This window comes from Epinephelus fuscoguttatus, linkage group LG5 (genome assembly GCF_011397635.1).
Source record: "Epinephelus fuscoguttatus linkage group LG5, E.fuscoguttatus.final_Chr_v1".
Classification (NCBI taxonomy): domain Eukaryota; kingdom Metazoa; phylum Chordata; class Actinopteri; order Perciformes; family Serranidae; genus Epinephelus; species Epinephelus fuscoguttatus.
This window is the reverse complement of record NC_064756.1, coordinates 26,029,611-26,044,753: the sequence shown is the minus strand read 5'-3', so window position 1 is coordinate 26,044,753 and position 15,143 is coordinate 26,029,611. Positions and strand designations below refer to the sequence as shown.

Genomic DNA, 15,143 nt, shown 5'->3' with positions numbered 1-15,143 from the left:
TGTGTATTGTGTTGGATGGTGTGTTCTATAAGTGTGTAGTACATATTGTCTAAGAGTTGCCGGTTAGCTTCTAGGAGGTACTGGTGTCTGTCAAGTATTACAACTTTGGAGCCTTTATCTGCTGGTTTTATTATGATGTTTGGGTTGTGGGTGAGTTGTTTGAGGGCCCTGTGCTCGGCCCCTGACAGGTTATCTGAGGTATCCGCCGGGGGACGGCATATGCGCAGGCTTTGTTTGTCCAAATTGATTAATTTCTGTGTTTGTGTTTTGACCTGGGAGAGTGTTGGTTCCCAGCTGGATGGGTTGGTGAAAGGTTGGTGACGATGGTCTGGTTGTGTGTGAAAGTGATCTAGGATTTTGATGCATCTATGATTGTTGTGGACATCCCTTCAAAGTTCCTCCCAGTCGTAATTTGTAGGGCGGGGAGTGAAAGATAGTCCTCTTTCGAGGAGTTGAGTCTGGGCTGCAGAGAGAGTGAGAAGCGAGGATAAGCTGAGGACGTTGGAATCTGTGTTTAGTTGTAATTTTGTGCGATGTTCCTGAGTGGATCTGAGGGGGGAGGCAGGTGCTGGGTGTCAAAGGGTAATCTGGTGTTTGTATTATTGATGTTAGTGGTTGAGGGCGGGTTCAGAGTTGGGTTAAAGGTGGCCGGGTTAGGGTCTATGCCAAGTGTAAATTTAGTTGATCACACCAGTATTTGAAAGTTTGTTGAGCTGTAGCTGCGGTCCAGTGAATGTTGTCCGATTCGGTAGTGAATGTGTCTTAGGGAATTTCTGCAAGGAATGGAAAGTGTGTGGCGATGGTGCTGTTGATTAGTTTGAGGTTGTTTCGTTGGGTTTGTGTGAGTTGTGGAGAGAAGTTGATGATGGGGAAATAAATGTCTGCATTGGGGAAGGTGGTTCTGGCTTGTCTATAGAGAGCTTTAAGTTGTTTTATTGAGGTTTGTTTGGGATCCTGATCCTTGTTGTTTAATCCTATGGAGAAGACGAGAATTTTAGTGGAGGGGCTGACCGAGGTTTTTCGCAGGTTTTCAGAAAGTGATATAAATTTCCACCGGGGTAACTGTCGAGTTGGATTTGCGGATTGTGATGAGGGGGGATTCTGTTTATGTTTGAGTTGCCTAAAATGATTATTGGTTTGCGGGGTTTGAAGAGCCAGTCTTGTAGTTTTCGGTGAGATCTGGCAAGGTGGTAAGTGGATTTGAAATGTATTTTGCCCGGGGGTGTGTTATGTGTGTTGGGGGTTAGGTTAAGGGGACCGGGGGTGGAAGTGGAAGTGGCAGGTGGAGTGTCTGGGGTTCTGGCTGCGGGGCCGAGGGGGCCGGGCGGCGGGGCCTCATGTATTTGTTGAGGGGAGGGCTCAGAACGGGCTCTCTGTGCGGCCATGCTGACCCTCAGAGTCCCACTCATCATGTTGGTTGTGCCCTCCTTGGGTGTTTTTTCATTAGGGGGCCAAGCCCGAGGAGCACAGGGAACGCGTATGCAAGCAGATGCGTTTCCTGGGACCAGCAGCGGTAGGAACCCTATTGTTTTTGTAAAGATTTTTATTTTTATTCTTCCATAGGTAAAAGTGGTGCTGCAGGCTAAACCGTGCAAGGGAGGGCGGTGCAATTTGGAGGGGTGGTCCAGACCCCTGCACGTACCTCAGACGCAAAAAAACTCTGTATATCTGCCTGCAGGGGGCGCTATAACCTCGGCCAATGCGTTTTAGCCTATAGCTCCCACACCGTATGTCGCATATTCAAAAATCTTGTATCCCCAGCTTCCCTGAATAGAGCTGAATCACTTTGCCATAGCCCACGCCCACTTGCACCAGGAAGTTTTTTCGCAAAATCGTGAAAACTGGAAAACCTACTTTTTCGAACTTCTCCTTGTCCAATCTGCGTGAGACTTGACATATACATTCTTCTGCTGGACCTTGTCTAAAGTTATCAAAGGAATTTTATTCGGTCAAAAAATGCGCAAATTATTAACAAACAAACTTCTATAGCTAGCTATAAAAATGCAAACTGTTGGATATCTCGGTCAAACAAAATGCTATTAACACCAAATTTGAGATCTTTGGTTGGCATAAGACTGTGAGGGTATGAGCCGAATTTGGCGAATTTTGTCAACTAGGGGGCGCTACAAATATGGTAAGTTTATATCTCTTGAACGGCTGCACTGATTTCTACGAAATTTGGTTGGTATGATGTAGGGCCAATTCTGAGGTCATATCTTGAAGGTGGTCATGACTGGTCAATGTGGGCGTGGCTTATTACAAGATAAACAACAAACATTAATTTCAGCCAAACTATTATGCTGAGGGCTTTGAAATTTTAAGGGTACATATAGAGTAGGACACAGATCTTCCGTACCAAAAATTGCACATGTACTCCACTAGGTGGCGCTATAATGGATGCAAACACGTTTTTGCCTCCAACTTACACATTTTAAGTGACACTTTCACAAACATTATATCCATGTGTTCTCTGGATAGAGCTGGGTTTTCTGACACAGGCCCCGCCCACTTCTGCTGCACATTCTTTTTGCTAATTCGCCACATGTCCAAAACCTACTTTTTCAAACTCCTCCTACATTTTAAGTGCCACCTGCCTGAAACTTTGCACATAGAATCTCCAGATGTGTCTGATGAAAAGTTATCAAAATAATTTTGGCACTCCAAAAAATGCGCTTGTTACAACCAAACAATCTTTTTTGCTAGCTAAAAAACACACATTGTTTCATATTTCGCTCAAAGTAGATGTTTTCAACATCAAACTTAAGTCACTCGTTCCCGAGGTCATCCAGAGGCTTTGTGCTAAATTAGTCGCAAATCGGTCTATAGGTGGCGCTATAACGGATGCAAAGGCAGTTTTGCCTGTAACTTCCACATTTTAAATGACACATTCATAAACATGCACTCGCCCAGAGCCCGTCGTCCTTCGGGGACAACTTCCATGGGCTCCACGGGACGCAGGGACCGAGTCGCACGGGGGGGCTTGGCCCCCATTCATAACTGCTTGCAGTTCTAGTTATTATTATTTTTGTTATCAGTTTGGATTGCGGAGGCCTGCCGCCCAGCCCTGTCAGCCTCTATTTTAAAGCCATTAATGTGCACATTTATTCAAACACTTTGTAAATTGGTATGTCAAATTATCGTGACATTAAGGGTTAGGGTTAGGGTTAGTTAATTACTAACTGAAAAAGTATAAATAATATTAAAAATGTTGGTGTGATCAAAAATATTGATTTATCAATACATATCAATACCAAATATTTCAAATGGTTCCGATACTAATTCTATATCAACACACCAATTCCAGCCTCTTGTTGTTAATACTTGCTACACTCATTCTGCTGTTCTATGCCACTAACCAGGGAAAGTGGTCGTTGTCATGTTCTACCCTTGTTGTATTTATCTTTGAATAATAGGTAATACGAGGTCATGAATATCAATATCTTCAAGGTGTTATATTGAATATTTCAGGTAATTGGCAAGCTTTCATAATTTTATTAAATACTTTATTTTAGGACTGGTCAACTTACACATGTAGGGACATAGTTTTAAGCACCCTCAGTACGCTTACTGTATACAGGTTTTACATCACTATGCCATCATACAAGACTTATACCAACAAACACACAGGAGACATCTCCATTAAAAAGAAATATTTAATATAGTTATAAACAGCTCAATACTAGTGTCACTTTCAGTCAGAAATTGTGTAAAATATGTAGCAGAGCTTATAAAAATGTAGCGACAGAGGCAACTGTTACGGACTTCAGTTACTTAAGAGTGTCTGCTATCTTGTGTTAGATTTAAAAAATAATAATAATAAAAAATAAATAATCACCAAAAGCACCATCAGCTGCTAAGGATGTTTATGGGACTGGCACACGTCATGGCATTTTTGTTGTTGCTTTGTTTGCATTATAGGTTCAGTTTTAGATTATGCATTATTACATCATTTAAATTTAGATACAGTATAGCAGGCTAATATTTTTCAGATTACCCTGTTGATCTTAATAACCAGTATATATTTTCTTGGTACCCTTGAATTTTGTAGACAGGCTACCAGTTGCAGATGTAAGAGGACACTCAGCAAATTCAGTTTAGTTAGCGTGGATTGAAGCAAACTGGGAAGTGAGACCAACACACAGTACAAAGTAGGCAGTATCTGCTCTAACACACCCCAGGATCTTTGTGTTGATCCCACATTACCCTCCGCAAATTCATCTTCAAACCACTGTTTGATATTCTTATTTGAAATAGGAGAGATGAAAGTCAACCAGATAAACAACACAGTAATGTGCAGAGCCCTTAATTGCTGCTGCATGGGACAAAACAGTTTTATGATGGTATGAGAAGCTCTGCAGGCTACTAACACATGCACAGTTCTCCCAAGAGCAAAGGAGAGGCAGACGACAAAAGAAATCCTGGCAGCTATCCGAGACCACTCAGAGCGCTGGTGGATGGTGACCAATGGTGAAAAACAGCGTAATGTCATGGTAAAAAGTATCACCATTGTGGAGTTACTGCCATGAGCAGGACTGACTCTGTTTGGTGATATTTGTTTTCTTGTCATGTAGATTCCAAGTAGTAACACAGCTGCCAAAAAATATTTTGCAACCCATGTCCTGGTGTCTGCAGGGCACACAGTCTCCACCCTGCCTGTGTAAACAGTAAATTTGATGCCATCTGTGAAAAATAAAGTGTTAAATTATTAATCTTTTTTTAAACTTTAATCTTGAATTAAAAGCTTTTCTTACAATTAATGACATCTCTGTTTTCTATAAATGTATGTTACCTGCTTGTGTTTGAAATGCTTCTGTTAGACAATGTCGTGCAGAGATCTTTGATGCCATCTGTTCACAAGGTATGAAAATTAGTTATAGCACACAACATACATTCATGCAAGGTGAAAGTACACTGAGATGATATAATTTTGTCAGCCATCAGACCTTTCTGTACCTTTTTTACTATGGTAAGTGCTTTATGTCATATAAGATTCATAGAATGCAGTGTTTGCATCCCTGCTCATAAATTCACAGAATGAGTTAAAAATAGATATCTACATCGATCACAGTTTATGTCTATATCACATTCAAATATATATGTTGTGACAGAAGATTCTTGCCTAGAATGCTCATACAAACCTCAAAATACAGTATTTCTATGCACATACATGGCAAGATCTTTCCACGTTCTTTTTAGTCTCAACACATTTTTCACAGCATTAATCTCTGACTACAAAATGCTAAATGTTTTATCTGTTTTTCAAAGCTTATTTACATTAAAACATATGTTACACTGTATAATTTTTGTCCATCAAGAATGGGCCCCGATGATGCTGTGAAACACACCACTCTGGAGAGACTGAGGCAGAATTAAGGCTCTGCACAGAAATACTATAGGTGTACATGCAAACCTGCACATAGCAAATCCTGACATATGCCTTCTTTGATTCTTCTGAGGACATCAGGCTTGTTTGGCTCTCAGACAGAATGAAGACAAGGAGTTCTGGAAATGCAGGTCGGAGTTCTCTGTACAAAAAGCCTTGCAGGATTTTGCCCTCAAGGCTGCATGCCTTACAGAAGATACAATCAAGTGTTTTCCAGAAGTCCACTTGAACAAAGATAGTGATATGGGAGCACTGTGCCACATATCTTGGGACAACAGATGAAGGACAGATACTTCTGTGATTCAAATGTGTGCTGTCATTATTAGCCTGTGTCTGTATAAAAGTAAATTACAGACAAACACAGGATTATTAATACATTTCATAGTAAATTGGTATTAGCAGAAACACATTTTCAATGCACAAGAAAGGCAATAAAATACCAAATTTAGATTTAATTTCACATGCAATATGATGTATATATTCCCTATTAAGATGCAACTCTGGTGCTCACCTCTATGGTAAATAGTACACATCTTGTCTTAGACAAAAAATATGGCAACAACTGTTGACATTTACTCTTGCAGACATGTCCGTTTTGCTTCAGTGTTTGCAACAGATTCACACAGCCAGTCAAGATCATGCAGTTCAAAGTCACACCAGGAAAGAGAACACTGTCTTTTTTGATCCTGTCCTGTGTGAAATTCGTCTCTGAGGTGACACTCGTCGCAGGAGCTCTAAACAGGTGAGAAAAAATGTTACAAACATTGGTTTATGATCATATTATTTAGCAAATTATCACATATGCATAGCCCTAACTATAAAACTGCACCATTTGCCAGACTCCCAAAACTGGTGTTTTAAAGGCAATTTCAAAAATAAAGAAATTAAAAAAAAAAAAGTGAAACATCTTCAGATCTAACAGTGCAATTTAAAAAGCATAATAACTCAACTGTGACACTGTTACTGTGTATATGATTACAATAAATGACTCCAAACTGTAATTGAAAAAGCTCCTCTAGAGATCGTCTAATTGTCTTTTGAGGGGTCTCTCAATATGGTGTTTAGGCCCCCATAATTCAGACTGGTTCTCCGCTGAGGAAATCATTAAATTACAAACTAACTGCTGGTGAATCTGTGGGAAACCACACAGGGGTATCCAGGTCCTTGACGAAACAAAAAGCAAGTTAATGAGCAAGATAAAAGTGGAGGAAATTGAGAAAACACTAATTTAACAATTTACTCACCTCTCATGTGTCAGTGTCAGTTTTGTTTTGTCATGAATAACAGCATTTTTAAATGATGCACTTGAGCTGCAGCTCTTGGTCTCTTCATCATAGTGACTGAGCTCAGTGCGCCGATCCAGTGTGGGCCATGTGCCAGATGACACCATCCAAGTGAACAGTGTTAAGAAGACAAATGTGACTGTTGTCATCTCAGAGCCTTGCCTTTGGCACAGTCAGGATTCTTGCAAGGATGTGTTTTATAGCTTCCTGTCTGTTACTCAGGTGTAGGAGGCAACAGTGGTCCATTCTCTGAGGTACATGCAATACCTTTTTTTGTGTGTGCAGACCTAAAGGATGTCAGGCATGAAGAATGAATCTGACAGCAATTCACATGGGCCTTGTTTCCTAATAACAATCAATCTTATAGGTTTAAAGTACTACTTACTGCGACTGACTCGAGTAAGGCCTTTAGGTTTTTACAGCTGATTCTGTAAAGCAGCAATACATAGTGAATGCATGTTCATGACTGTTTTTTGAGTATAAACACTGAATACATTAAAAATAAATGTTGGGAGAGGTCAGTACTGAAGTCAGTACTGAAGTCTTTTTAACATACACAAACAGTCGGTGCAGATGGATGAAGAGTATGTGGTGCCGTTTGTAAAGTGTCTCATGCTGAAAATAACATCAACATTTTGCCATATTTAGCTTCAAACAATGTTAGTAAGTATTGTGAATTTTTCACTTTTTACCACATTTACAGCAATATTTGTTAACTTAGAAAAATATTAAATAGTTAAATCTAAATATTAAATGTGGCACCTAAATGTTAAATGTTAAATCTAAATATTAAATCTAAATATTAAATATAAATATAAATGTTAAATCTAAATATTAAATCTAAATCTAAATGTTAAATCTAAATGCTAACTATAAATCTAAATGTTAAATGTTAAATCTAAATGTTCTGGGTGAAACTAAATATTTAGCTAATATGTAAATTCACACTGTCGGTCACCGGAAGTACCAAAATAAAAGCTTGAGATGGTCAGGCTGTGTTTATAGAATCAAATAACGAATTAAAACCAACTTATCGGGGGAAATGAAAAAATATAAATATATATATATATATATATATATAAATATATATATATATATATATATATATATATATATATATATATATATATATCTTAGTTACAGCATGATTGAGCTAGCAAAGCAGTTTTGTGTTGCGATGTGTAGTATTTATTCAGTTTTGGGAAATCACGATGTCTAGAAAGCACCAGTGGCTGCAGCAGCAGCAAAGCTAACATCAGGACGTCATCTGTTAAAAGCCTCCCATTGTCAGATACGACATGAAACTACTCCAGTTAGCTCAATCATGTTGTAACTAAGACATCTGCTGGAAAAAAATATTTTTTTTCACGGACCGTTTCGAGTTAATGAGTCATTACAGACACCGCTAACGGGGCTAACAGCTAACGGTTAGCCCCGCTAATCTACGATAACCATGTTATTAATTTCAGAACGTGATAGTAATGTTTGTTCAGTTATTGTGTTTATAGACTTTACAAACACCAGATTAGTCTAAATGGTGATATGGTGACGTGAAAAATGTGAGATATGCATATATATATATGTAGCTAAACTCTGCTGGTTTTCTACCCGGAAATATTTGTAAACAACAAGGTGATTCTCTCTGAAGGGACACTAACAACTCAAAGTACACATCAAATAAAATTTCTCCAAACATGTTTCTTGTTATTTTAGGTAGTTATTATCCCGCTAATGTATGTTCAAGTGTCCATTTCCCCCGATAAGTTGGTTTTAATTCATTATTTGATTCTATAAACACAGTCTGACCATCTCGAGCTTTTATTTTGGTACTTCCGGTGACCGGCAGTGTAAATTTGCATATTAGCTAAATATTTAGTTTCATCCAGAACATTTAGATTTAAAATTTAACATTTATATTTATATTTAGCATTTAGATTTAACATTTATATTTAGATTTAATATTTAGATTTATATTTATATTTAGCATTTAAATTTAACATTTAGATTTATATTTAGATTTAACATTTAGATTTAGATTTAGATTTAGTATTTAGATTTAATATTTAGATTTAGCATTTAGATTTAACGTTTAGATTTAATATTTAGATTTAACATTTAACATTTAGGTGCCACATTTAATATTTAGATTTAACTATTTAATATATTTCTAAGTTAACAAATATTGCTGTAAATGTGGTAAAAGGTGACGTTAAAAAATTCACAACACTTTTTTTAAACACTGTTTGAAGCTAAATGTGGCAAAATGTTGATGTTATTTTCAGCGTGAGCCACTTTACAAACGGCACCCCATAGAAGAGAATATTCAATTTCTGCTCTTTCTGTCGAGCGTAAAATTTGTATTAAACAATTTTCCACCTAGGGTCTGTATAGAATCTATAACTGCATGGGCTGCACCAGTGAAAACTATTAATTGGTGAATTACTGCTAAAAAACCTGCATGTGCCACCATCTACCGTAAAACTGAAATTAAAAGCCTAGTACTAATTAAATGCATAGTCCCTTTTACTAGCCTGGTGTGGCTAGTAGGACATTTTGACAAATAAAGGCCTGTCTCAATTAGATGCCTGGTCTGGTTGCCAAGCAATTTTTTTTATAGAAGTTCTTCAGATGTATATAACTGGGTTGTTGACTATCTCAAATTATGTGTGCATTCCTCAATTAGCCCGTAGGTTATTCATATTCCTTTAGTCCATAAGGGTCCTCAGATCAAAAGAATCAAAAGAGTTTTTCATAAAAATTAATCCAAGTTGTGAGTATTGTTGTAACAGGATAAAGTGATGTTGTGTCGGTATGCCCGGTGCTGTGATCCTTGAGTGCCGTAACTTTCTCTCTAGGATGTGCTGTTGGAGCTCGATCAAATGAATGATTCATAATTGATATATTACTTGAAGTCTATTTTTTCAACAAGTAATATTCATTCTGGTTTAAATAAACAAATTGATTATATTTCCTGATCTTTGCTGAGCAGCAGTTTTGTGTGAAAGGAATTAAAGGCCTGTCCCAAATATAGGCCTGTAGATTTCAGTGATTTAAGCAAATAATAGGCCAGGCTATTAATTGAAGTTTTACAGTAATGCTTGTTGCATGTTGTTCTGTCTCCACCCTGCAGTATAGCCCTCCACAATACACTCTGCAGCTTTCTCAGGGATGACATTAAGACAAGTCACACCAGAAAATGCACAAGTATTAAAGGAATACTTCATCCACAAAATGACTATTTGTATATCAGTTAGTCCTAAGTATCCACCTACAAACTCTTATGCAACTCCTGCAGTTTAATCCAAGTCTCATTTATGCAGTTGTATACTAAGTTCTTCCCGAACATTTTCACTATAAAACCAGTTTTGTAGTCTAGCTGTGAAGAGAGCATAGATAAGTCTCTGTTTCAGTTCAGTTTAAAACAGTGATGTTTTAGCAGAAATGCATGTGTTTGGGAAGTACTGGGCATGCAACTGGATATTTGTGACTTAGATTTTACTGCCATGTGTGACTTTGTAAATGGATGTTTTGATACAGTTTTGCTGTTCTTAAATGAGGTCTCTTTTCAATCAATAAATCAATATGTTCACCCTTTTTACCTGGAGGCATGTGAGAAAAACATTTTCTTGACAAAGTTACTGCATGACTATTGATTTGAAAAATATTATCTTTAGGGAGAAGTATTCCTTTAATAATAAAAATGTGTCTAGATATCATTACTATGACAAGTCATGTTAAGCATGGATGGAGGCAGGAATAGATGAATCATACACAAGGCTTTGTTTATGGTACACAAGGTGTTTGTATTTGTGGATGTGTACATGATATGTACATGAAGTGGAGAAGTGGTACATGAAGTTAATAATGCAGGGAACTGTTCAGGATTTCTTATCATAATGTAATAGTGTACATGCTCTACACATGCACTGGTGTGAAGTAGAAAAAATATATGTCAGTAAGTGGGGATACTCAAATACTTATGCAATGCAAATTTATATTTATTGTTTATTGAGTAATGGTTAATTATTAAATTCAATATTAACACTTTTAATATTAGTACTAGTACTTCAAGAAGAATGGTAGTGTCCATAACAAAATGGGGGAAAATGTGATTTTAGAACTTAGACACCGATACTGAGTAAATGAGTGATAAGGGGGAAAAATAGAAAGGAATCACAACAACATAAAATTAATAGTGAATATCTTTTGTTTTGCCCATTACATGCTTTTTGGTATTTTGTTCAGGCCTCAGTAAAATAACATAACATTTGGGGATAAAAATGAAGAGAAGAAGGCCATAACTGGAGGCCAGAATAGCAAATATCTCCACAGCCACAGTGAACTTCCCAGGAGAGCTGACATATGCTGGGATAAAGGTGATCCAGACCGCACAGAATATCAGCATGGTGAAGGTGATGAATTTAGCTTCATTGAAATTGTCTGGTAAATTTCTAGCCAAAAAAGCAAATATAAAACATAACACAGCTAAGAGTCCTATGTATCCTAGTACAGCCCAGAATCCTACAGGTGATCCCAAAGCGCACTCCAGTATAATCCTATCCTTATAGTGGTTCATATTTTTGTAGGGAAATGGAGGGTTGATGGTCAGCCAGAGTATACAAATTAAAACCTGTGCAAGAGTGAAAGCCAGAACACTGAGCCTCTGCTGTGCAGGCCCAAACCATTTCATCACATTACTACCTGGAAGAGTAGCTTTAAAGGCCATTAACACAATTATTGTTTTTCCAAGTACACAAGAGATACAGAGAACAAAGGTGATGCCAAACGCTGTGTGTCGCAGCATGCAGGACCACTCAGAGGGCCGGCCGATGAAGGTCAGAGAACACAGGAAACACAGAGTCAAGGAGAAGAGCAGCAGGAAGCTCAGCTCAGAGTTGTTGGCCCTCACAATAGGAGTTTCTCTGAAGTGAAAGAACACTAATGCTATCATAGCTGTCAAAATCGCCCCCATTAAACAAAAAAATGTTAAAATGATCCCCATGATCTCTGCGTAAGACAGAAATTCAATTTCCTTCAAGATGCAAGTGTCTCCTCTGGTATTCGGCCAATAATCAAAGAGACATTTGAAGCACTCTATAGAGTCTGTGTTTGAAAGAGACAAAAACACTGATTAGGTCATATGCTTATCATGGAAAGGGAATAGCAAATTCCAGACAGAGCATATAACATTTTTGTGTTTCTTAATCAAACCTGTGATGTTACTGATTTCTCCCTCTGCACATGGTATACAGTCATAACAGCAAACAGGTTTTCCTTTCTGCAGGACTTTGCGTTTTCCTGGGGGGCAACTCTCACTGCACACTGACACAGGCACCTGGTGCAGGAATATGTGGAGGAATTTTGTTTTTGTGTTCACTGTTTGTTTTTTAGGTGATCACAAGTCACTTAAATTTCATTGAGAAAATGTGAACACCAGTTTTGCTGTACTTTATTATTGTCAGTTATGAAATATTATGCAGTATGGCATTGTGACTAACAAAACAGAAATGTGAAAACAAAGCAATATGAATATGTACCGTGTGACTTCCTCTTCCCCACACTATCTTCATGCCATTCATTATAAACTGACGCTCAGGGGGCAGAGTGACATCAAAAATCCCAACTGTGGAAACATGCATGGTCCCTGAGGTCACTTGTTGTAAATTTATGAGCTCATATCTTGCAGGTGAATCTCCATTTTGGTCAAACATCACTCTTTCCCCCTGACTTGTTGTGAAGTTGATATTCTGTAAGTAATGTAGCACCTGAAGGGAAGAGGAAGGTCTTATTTAAACACAGCAGGCTCTTTTGATTTGAAACTCAGAAGTGTTTCCAAATAACATCTGCATTTCATGGGATATAAACAAATAGACTTTTTGTTTTCTTCCTGACCTGCCATGGTTGAATGTTTTTAGTATCAGCACAGCTCCCATTTAAGAAGGGGCCTCTCTGCTCTTCGCATGTGACCAGGCTGTGGAGAGCATGAGCCACTGCATAAACTGACTTGTAAACATTATTAGTGAATCTCAGCTCAGAAACATCTGTGAAATATGATTCAACATTCTGCAAGCTCTCATTGCCACTGCACAGCTTTCTTTGTGTGTTTGCGGTATCATTCAGAGTGCAGTCAAATACATCTTCCCAGAAATCTCTGACAAACTGACTGTCAGGAAACTGTGAGGGGTGGAGCTGCCTCAGGTGCTCCTCCAGCCCCGGGATCTGAGCTTTGCTGACAGTGAAGCCTAGCGAGCCCACGAGGATGCTGTGTCCCTCACTGTCAGTCAGAGAGTGATCTGTGATCCAGGCATCACTGCCAACCCACTGCAGTCCTGTTATGTTCTGTTTGTACAACTCAGTCGCCAACACATTCACTTCTCTGTGAGACATGAACGCCACAATGACTTTAGAGGTGGAGTACTTCACAGTTTCAACTACTTTTGATAACTCATGAAGAGGACCTGTTTGCTCAAATGCCACATGATACTCTACACACACATCCTCTTCTTGTGCAGCTTGTATAAATGTGGCAATCCCATTAATACCATAGTCGTTTTTGTTGCTTATTGCCCCTACCCAGGTCCAGCCAAAGTGCTTGACCAGCTTCGCCAGGGCTCTGCTCTGGTGGAGATCACTGGGGATAGTTCGGAAGAAGGATGGAAACTCCTCTCTGTTGCTGAGACATGCACAGGTTGCAAAGTGGCTGAGCTGTGCAAAATATATTTAGACAGAAAAGAAATTTCTTCATTACATGTTAATCATCCAGAAAAATCTCATATACTACAAAAGAAGATAGAATCTATATTATTAGACAAGTTAGTCAAGAAGCTATTTGAAATCCAGAATTACTATAACTCAAATGACATTTAGAAACAAGCTCTTAATAAACTTAATTAAGGTAAAATATTTACCACTGGTATCCTGAACCTTCCTAAAATTCGAGCAAATCCCACTGTGGGTGCAGAGCCAGAGTGGCCTAGTACAGCCTGTGCAGTGTCAGCCTTTGTACAGTTCCTCTCTTTTATGACCTCCCTCTGCCCGCTGGCTAAATCTATGGCAGACTTTATAATTTTTGTCATTCCACAGGAGTTGTGTATCTTGTAGCCCAGAGTGTGGTTGGGAAGAATAGCAGGATTTTGATTTACTTCTTCAATTGCAAAGATCATGGTCTGGGCAAATTTGAATTCTCTTACATTGATGCTAGGACAAAAACACATTTTTTATTATTTGATTTGCAAATAAATGTATAGAACAAGAAAATACATAACTGAACAGAATCAAAAATACTTACTGCAGGCATGTTGGAGGGTCGGGTGAGGTTTGAAAGCTGGGCACACTGCCTCTGTACCCAGTGCGCAAGGTGAAAATGCCACCTAAGACAAAGTCTCCAGCCTTGGACAGCTCAGAAGGTTGTGTCCTCCCCTGTAACTGACACATAGGTGTTCCGCTCCTGATCAGAAGAACCAGCAGGACCAACTTCAGTTGAGGCATTGCTGCTCTCTTCAGGCTGGCTTCTTTAACTCCTGCCCCTTGTCACTCTTTATACCCTACCAAGGCCTGTTCAACCTAGTTCAAGTCCATGCTCCCATCCATGGACCTGCTGCTTTAGGGTGTAAAGCAAATGAGGTAGGTACCCATGGGGACAGGGGAAAAAAAGGTGTGTGATGTATAATCTCTTTGGTTGAAATTTCCATCTTTTTAGGCCTTTTGTTTGTTTGTTTGTTTGTTTATTTGTGTCCCTCACAAAAAAATTAAAGAAGTCTGACCCGTTTGCTTGTTGATTTTTTTCTTAATAGGATATCTTATTTTTTTGCAAGAGGTAAGGTCATGAGTCAAATAAACAAAACTAACAATTTCTTAACATTGTGAAAGAGGATTTATAAATATATTCAAACACTGTTTTCTCATGTGATGCTGAAATTATTTCAGTGAGGAAGAAAACCAACAATCATGTATGTACTGTTTACCATGACTGTCTATAAATGCTTGCATTCTGATTCCAAACCAGGTCTAGATATTTGTTTTTAAATTTATTTATTTATTTTTTTTGTCCAACATTTTCTTATAATAAAGTTAGTAGAATGTAAAGTCTTTTGGGGGCATGCTCTCCATGAGCATTTCATGATTAATACAATATATCACTATTATGCCAAGCTGGCCTTTCCCCAAATAATGTCCATGTAGGTTGTCTGTGCATGCTTCTTATTGCAACTAATATTTACGTTCATTATTAGGCTGCAACCTCTAGTGGGTGTAGTAATTTTGGCTGATTAAAAGAGGAAGTCAGGTGATGTATTTTAAAGAGCGATAAAGTTGGCATACAGAGTAGCTCTGAGTGGACAATACAAAGTATTTATTCTAACCCAAACCAGGATATTTTCTTAAACCTAACAGTAACATAACTTCCCTAAACCTAAATTTATGTTAATTAAGTAACTTTGCGTAAAGGATATTACATCATTTGTGGGTCACTAATTCGT

At 38.2% G+C, this 15,143-nt stretch overlaps 1 protein-coding gene across 1 annotated transcript; it reads right to left on the bottom strand.

Moving 5' to 3' along the window:
• Positions 1 to 10,855: 10,855 nt before the first annotated feature.
• LOC125888572 (extracellular calcium-sensing receptor-like) lies at positions 10,856 to 14,154 on the bottom strand. Its single transcript, XM_049575983.1, has 6 exons — positions 13,955 to 14,154; positions 13,575 to 13,863; positions 12,559 to 13,371; positions 12,204 to 12,431; positions 11,878 to 12,001; positions 10,856 to 11,769 (listed from the first exon to the last, which is right to left on the bottom strand). The coding sequence occupies exons 1-6, from the start codon at positions 14,152 to 14,154 to the stop codon at positions 10,856 to 10,858; spliced, it is 2,568 nt and encodes an 855-aa protein (XP_049431940.1).
• Positions 14,155 to 15,143: the final 989 nt, after the last annotated feature.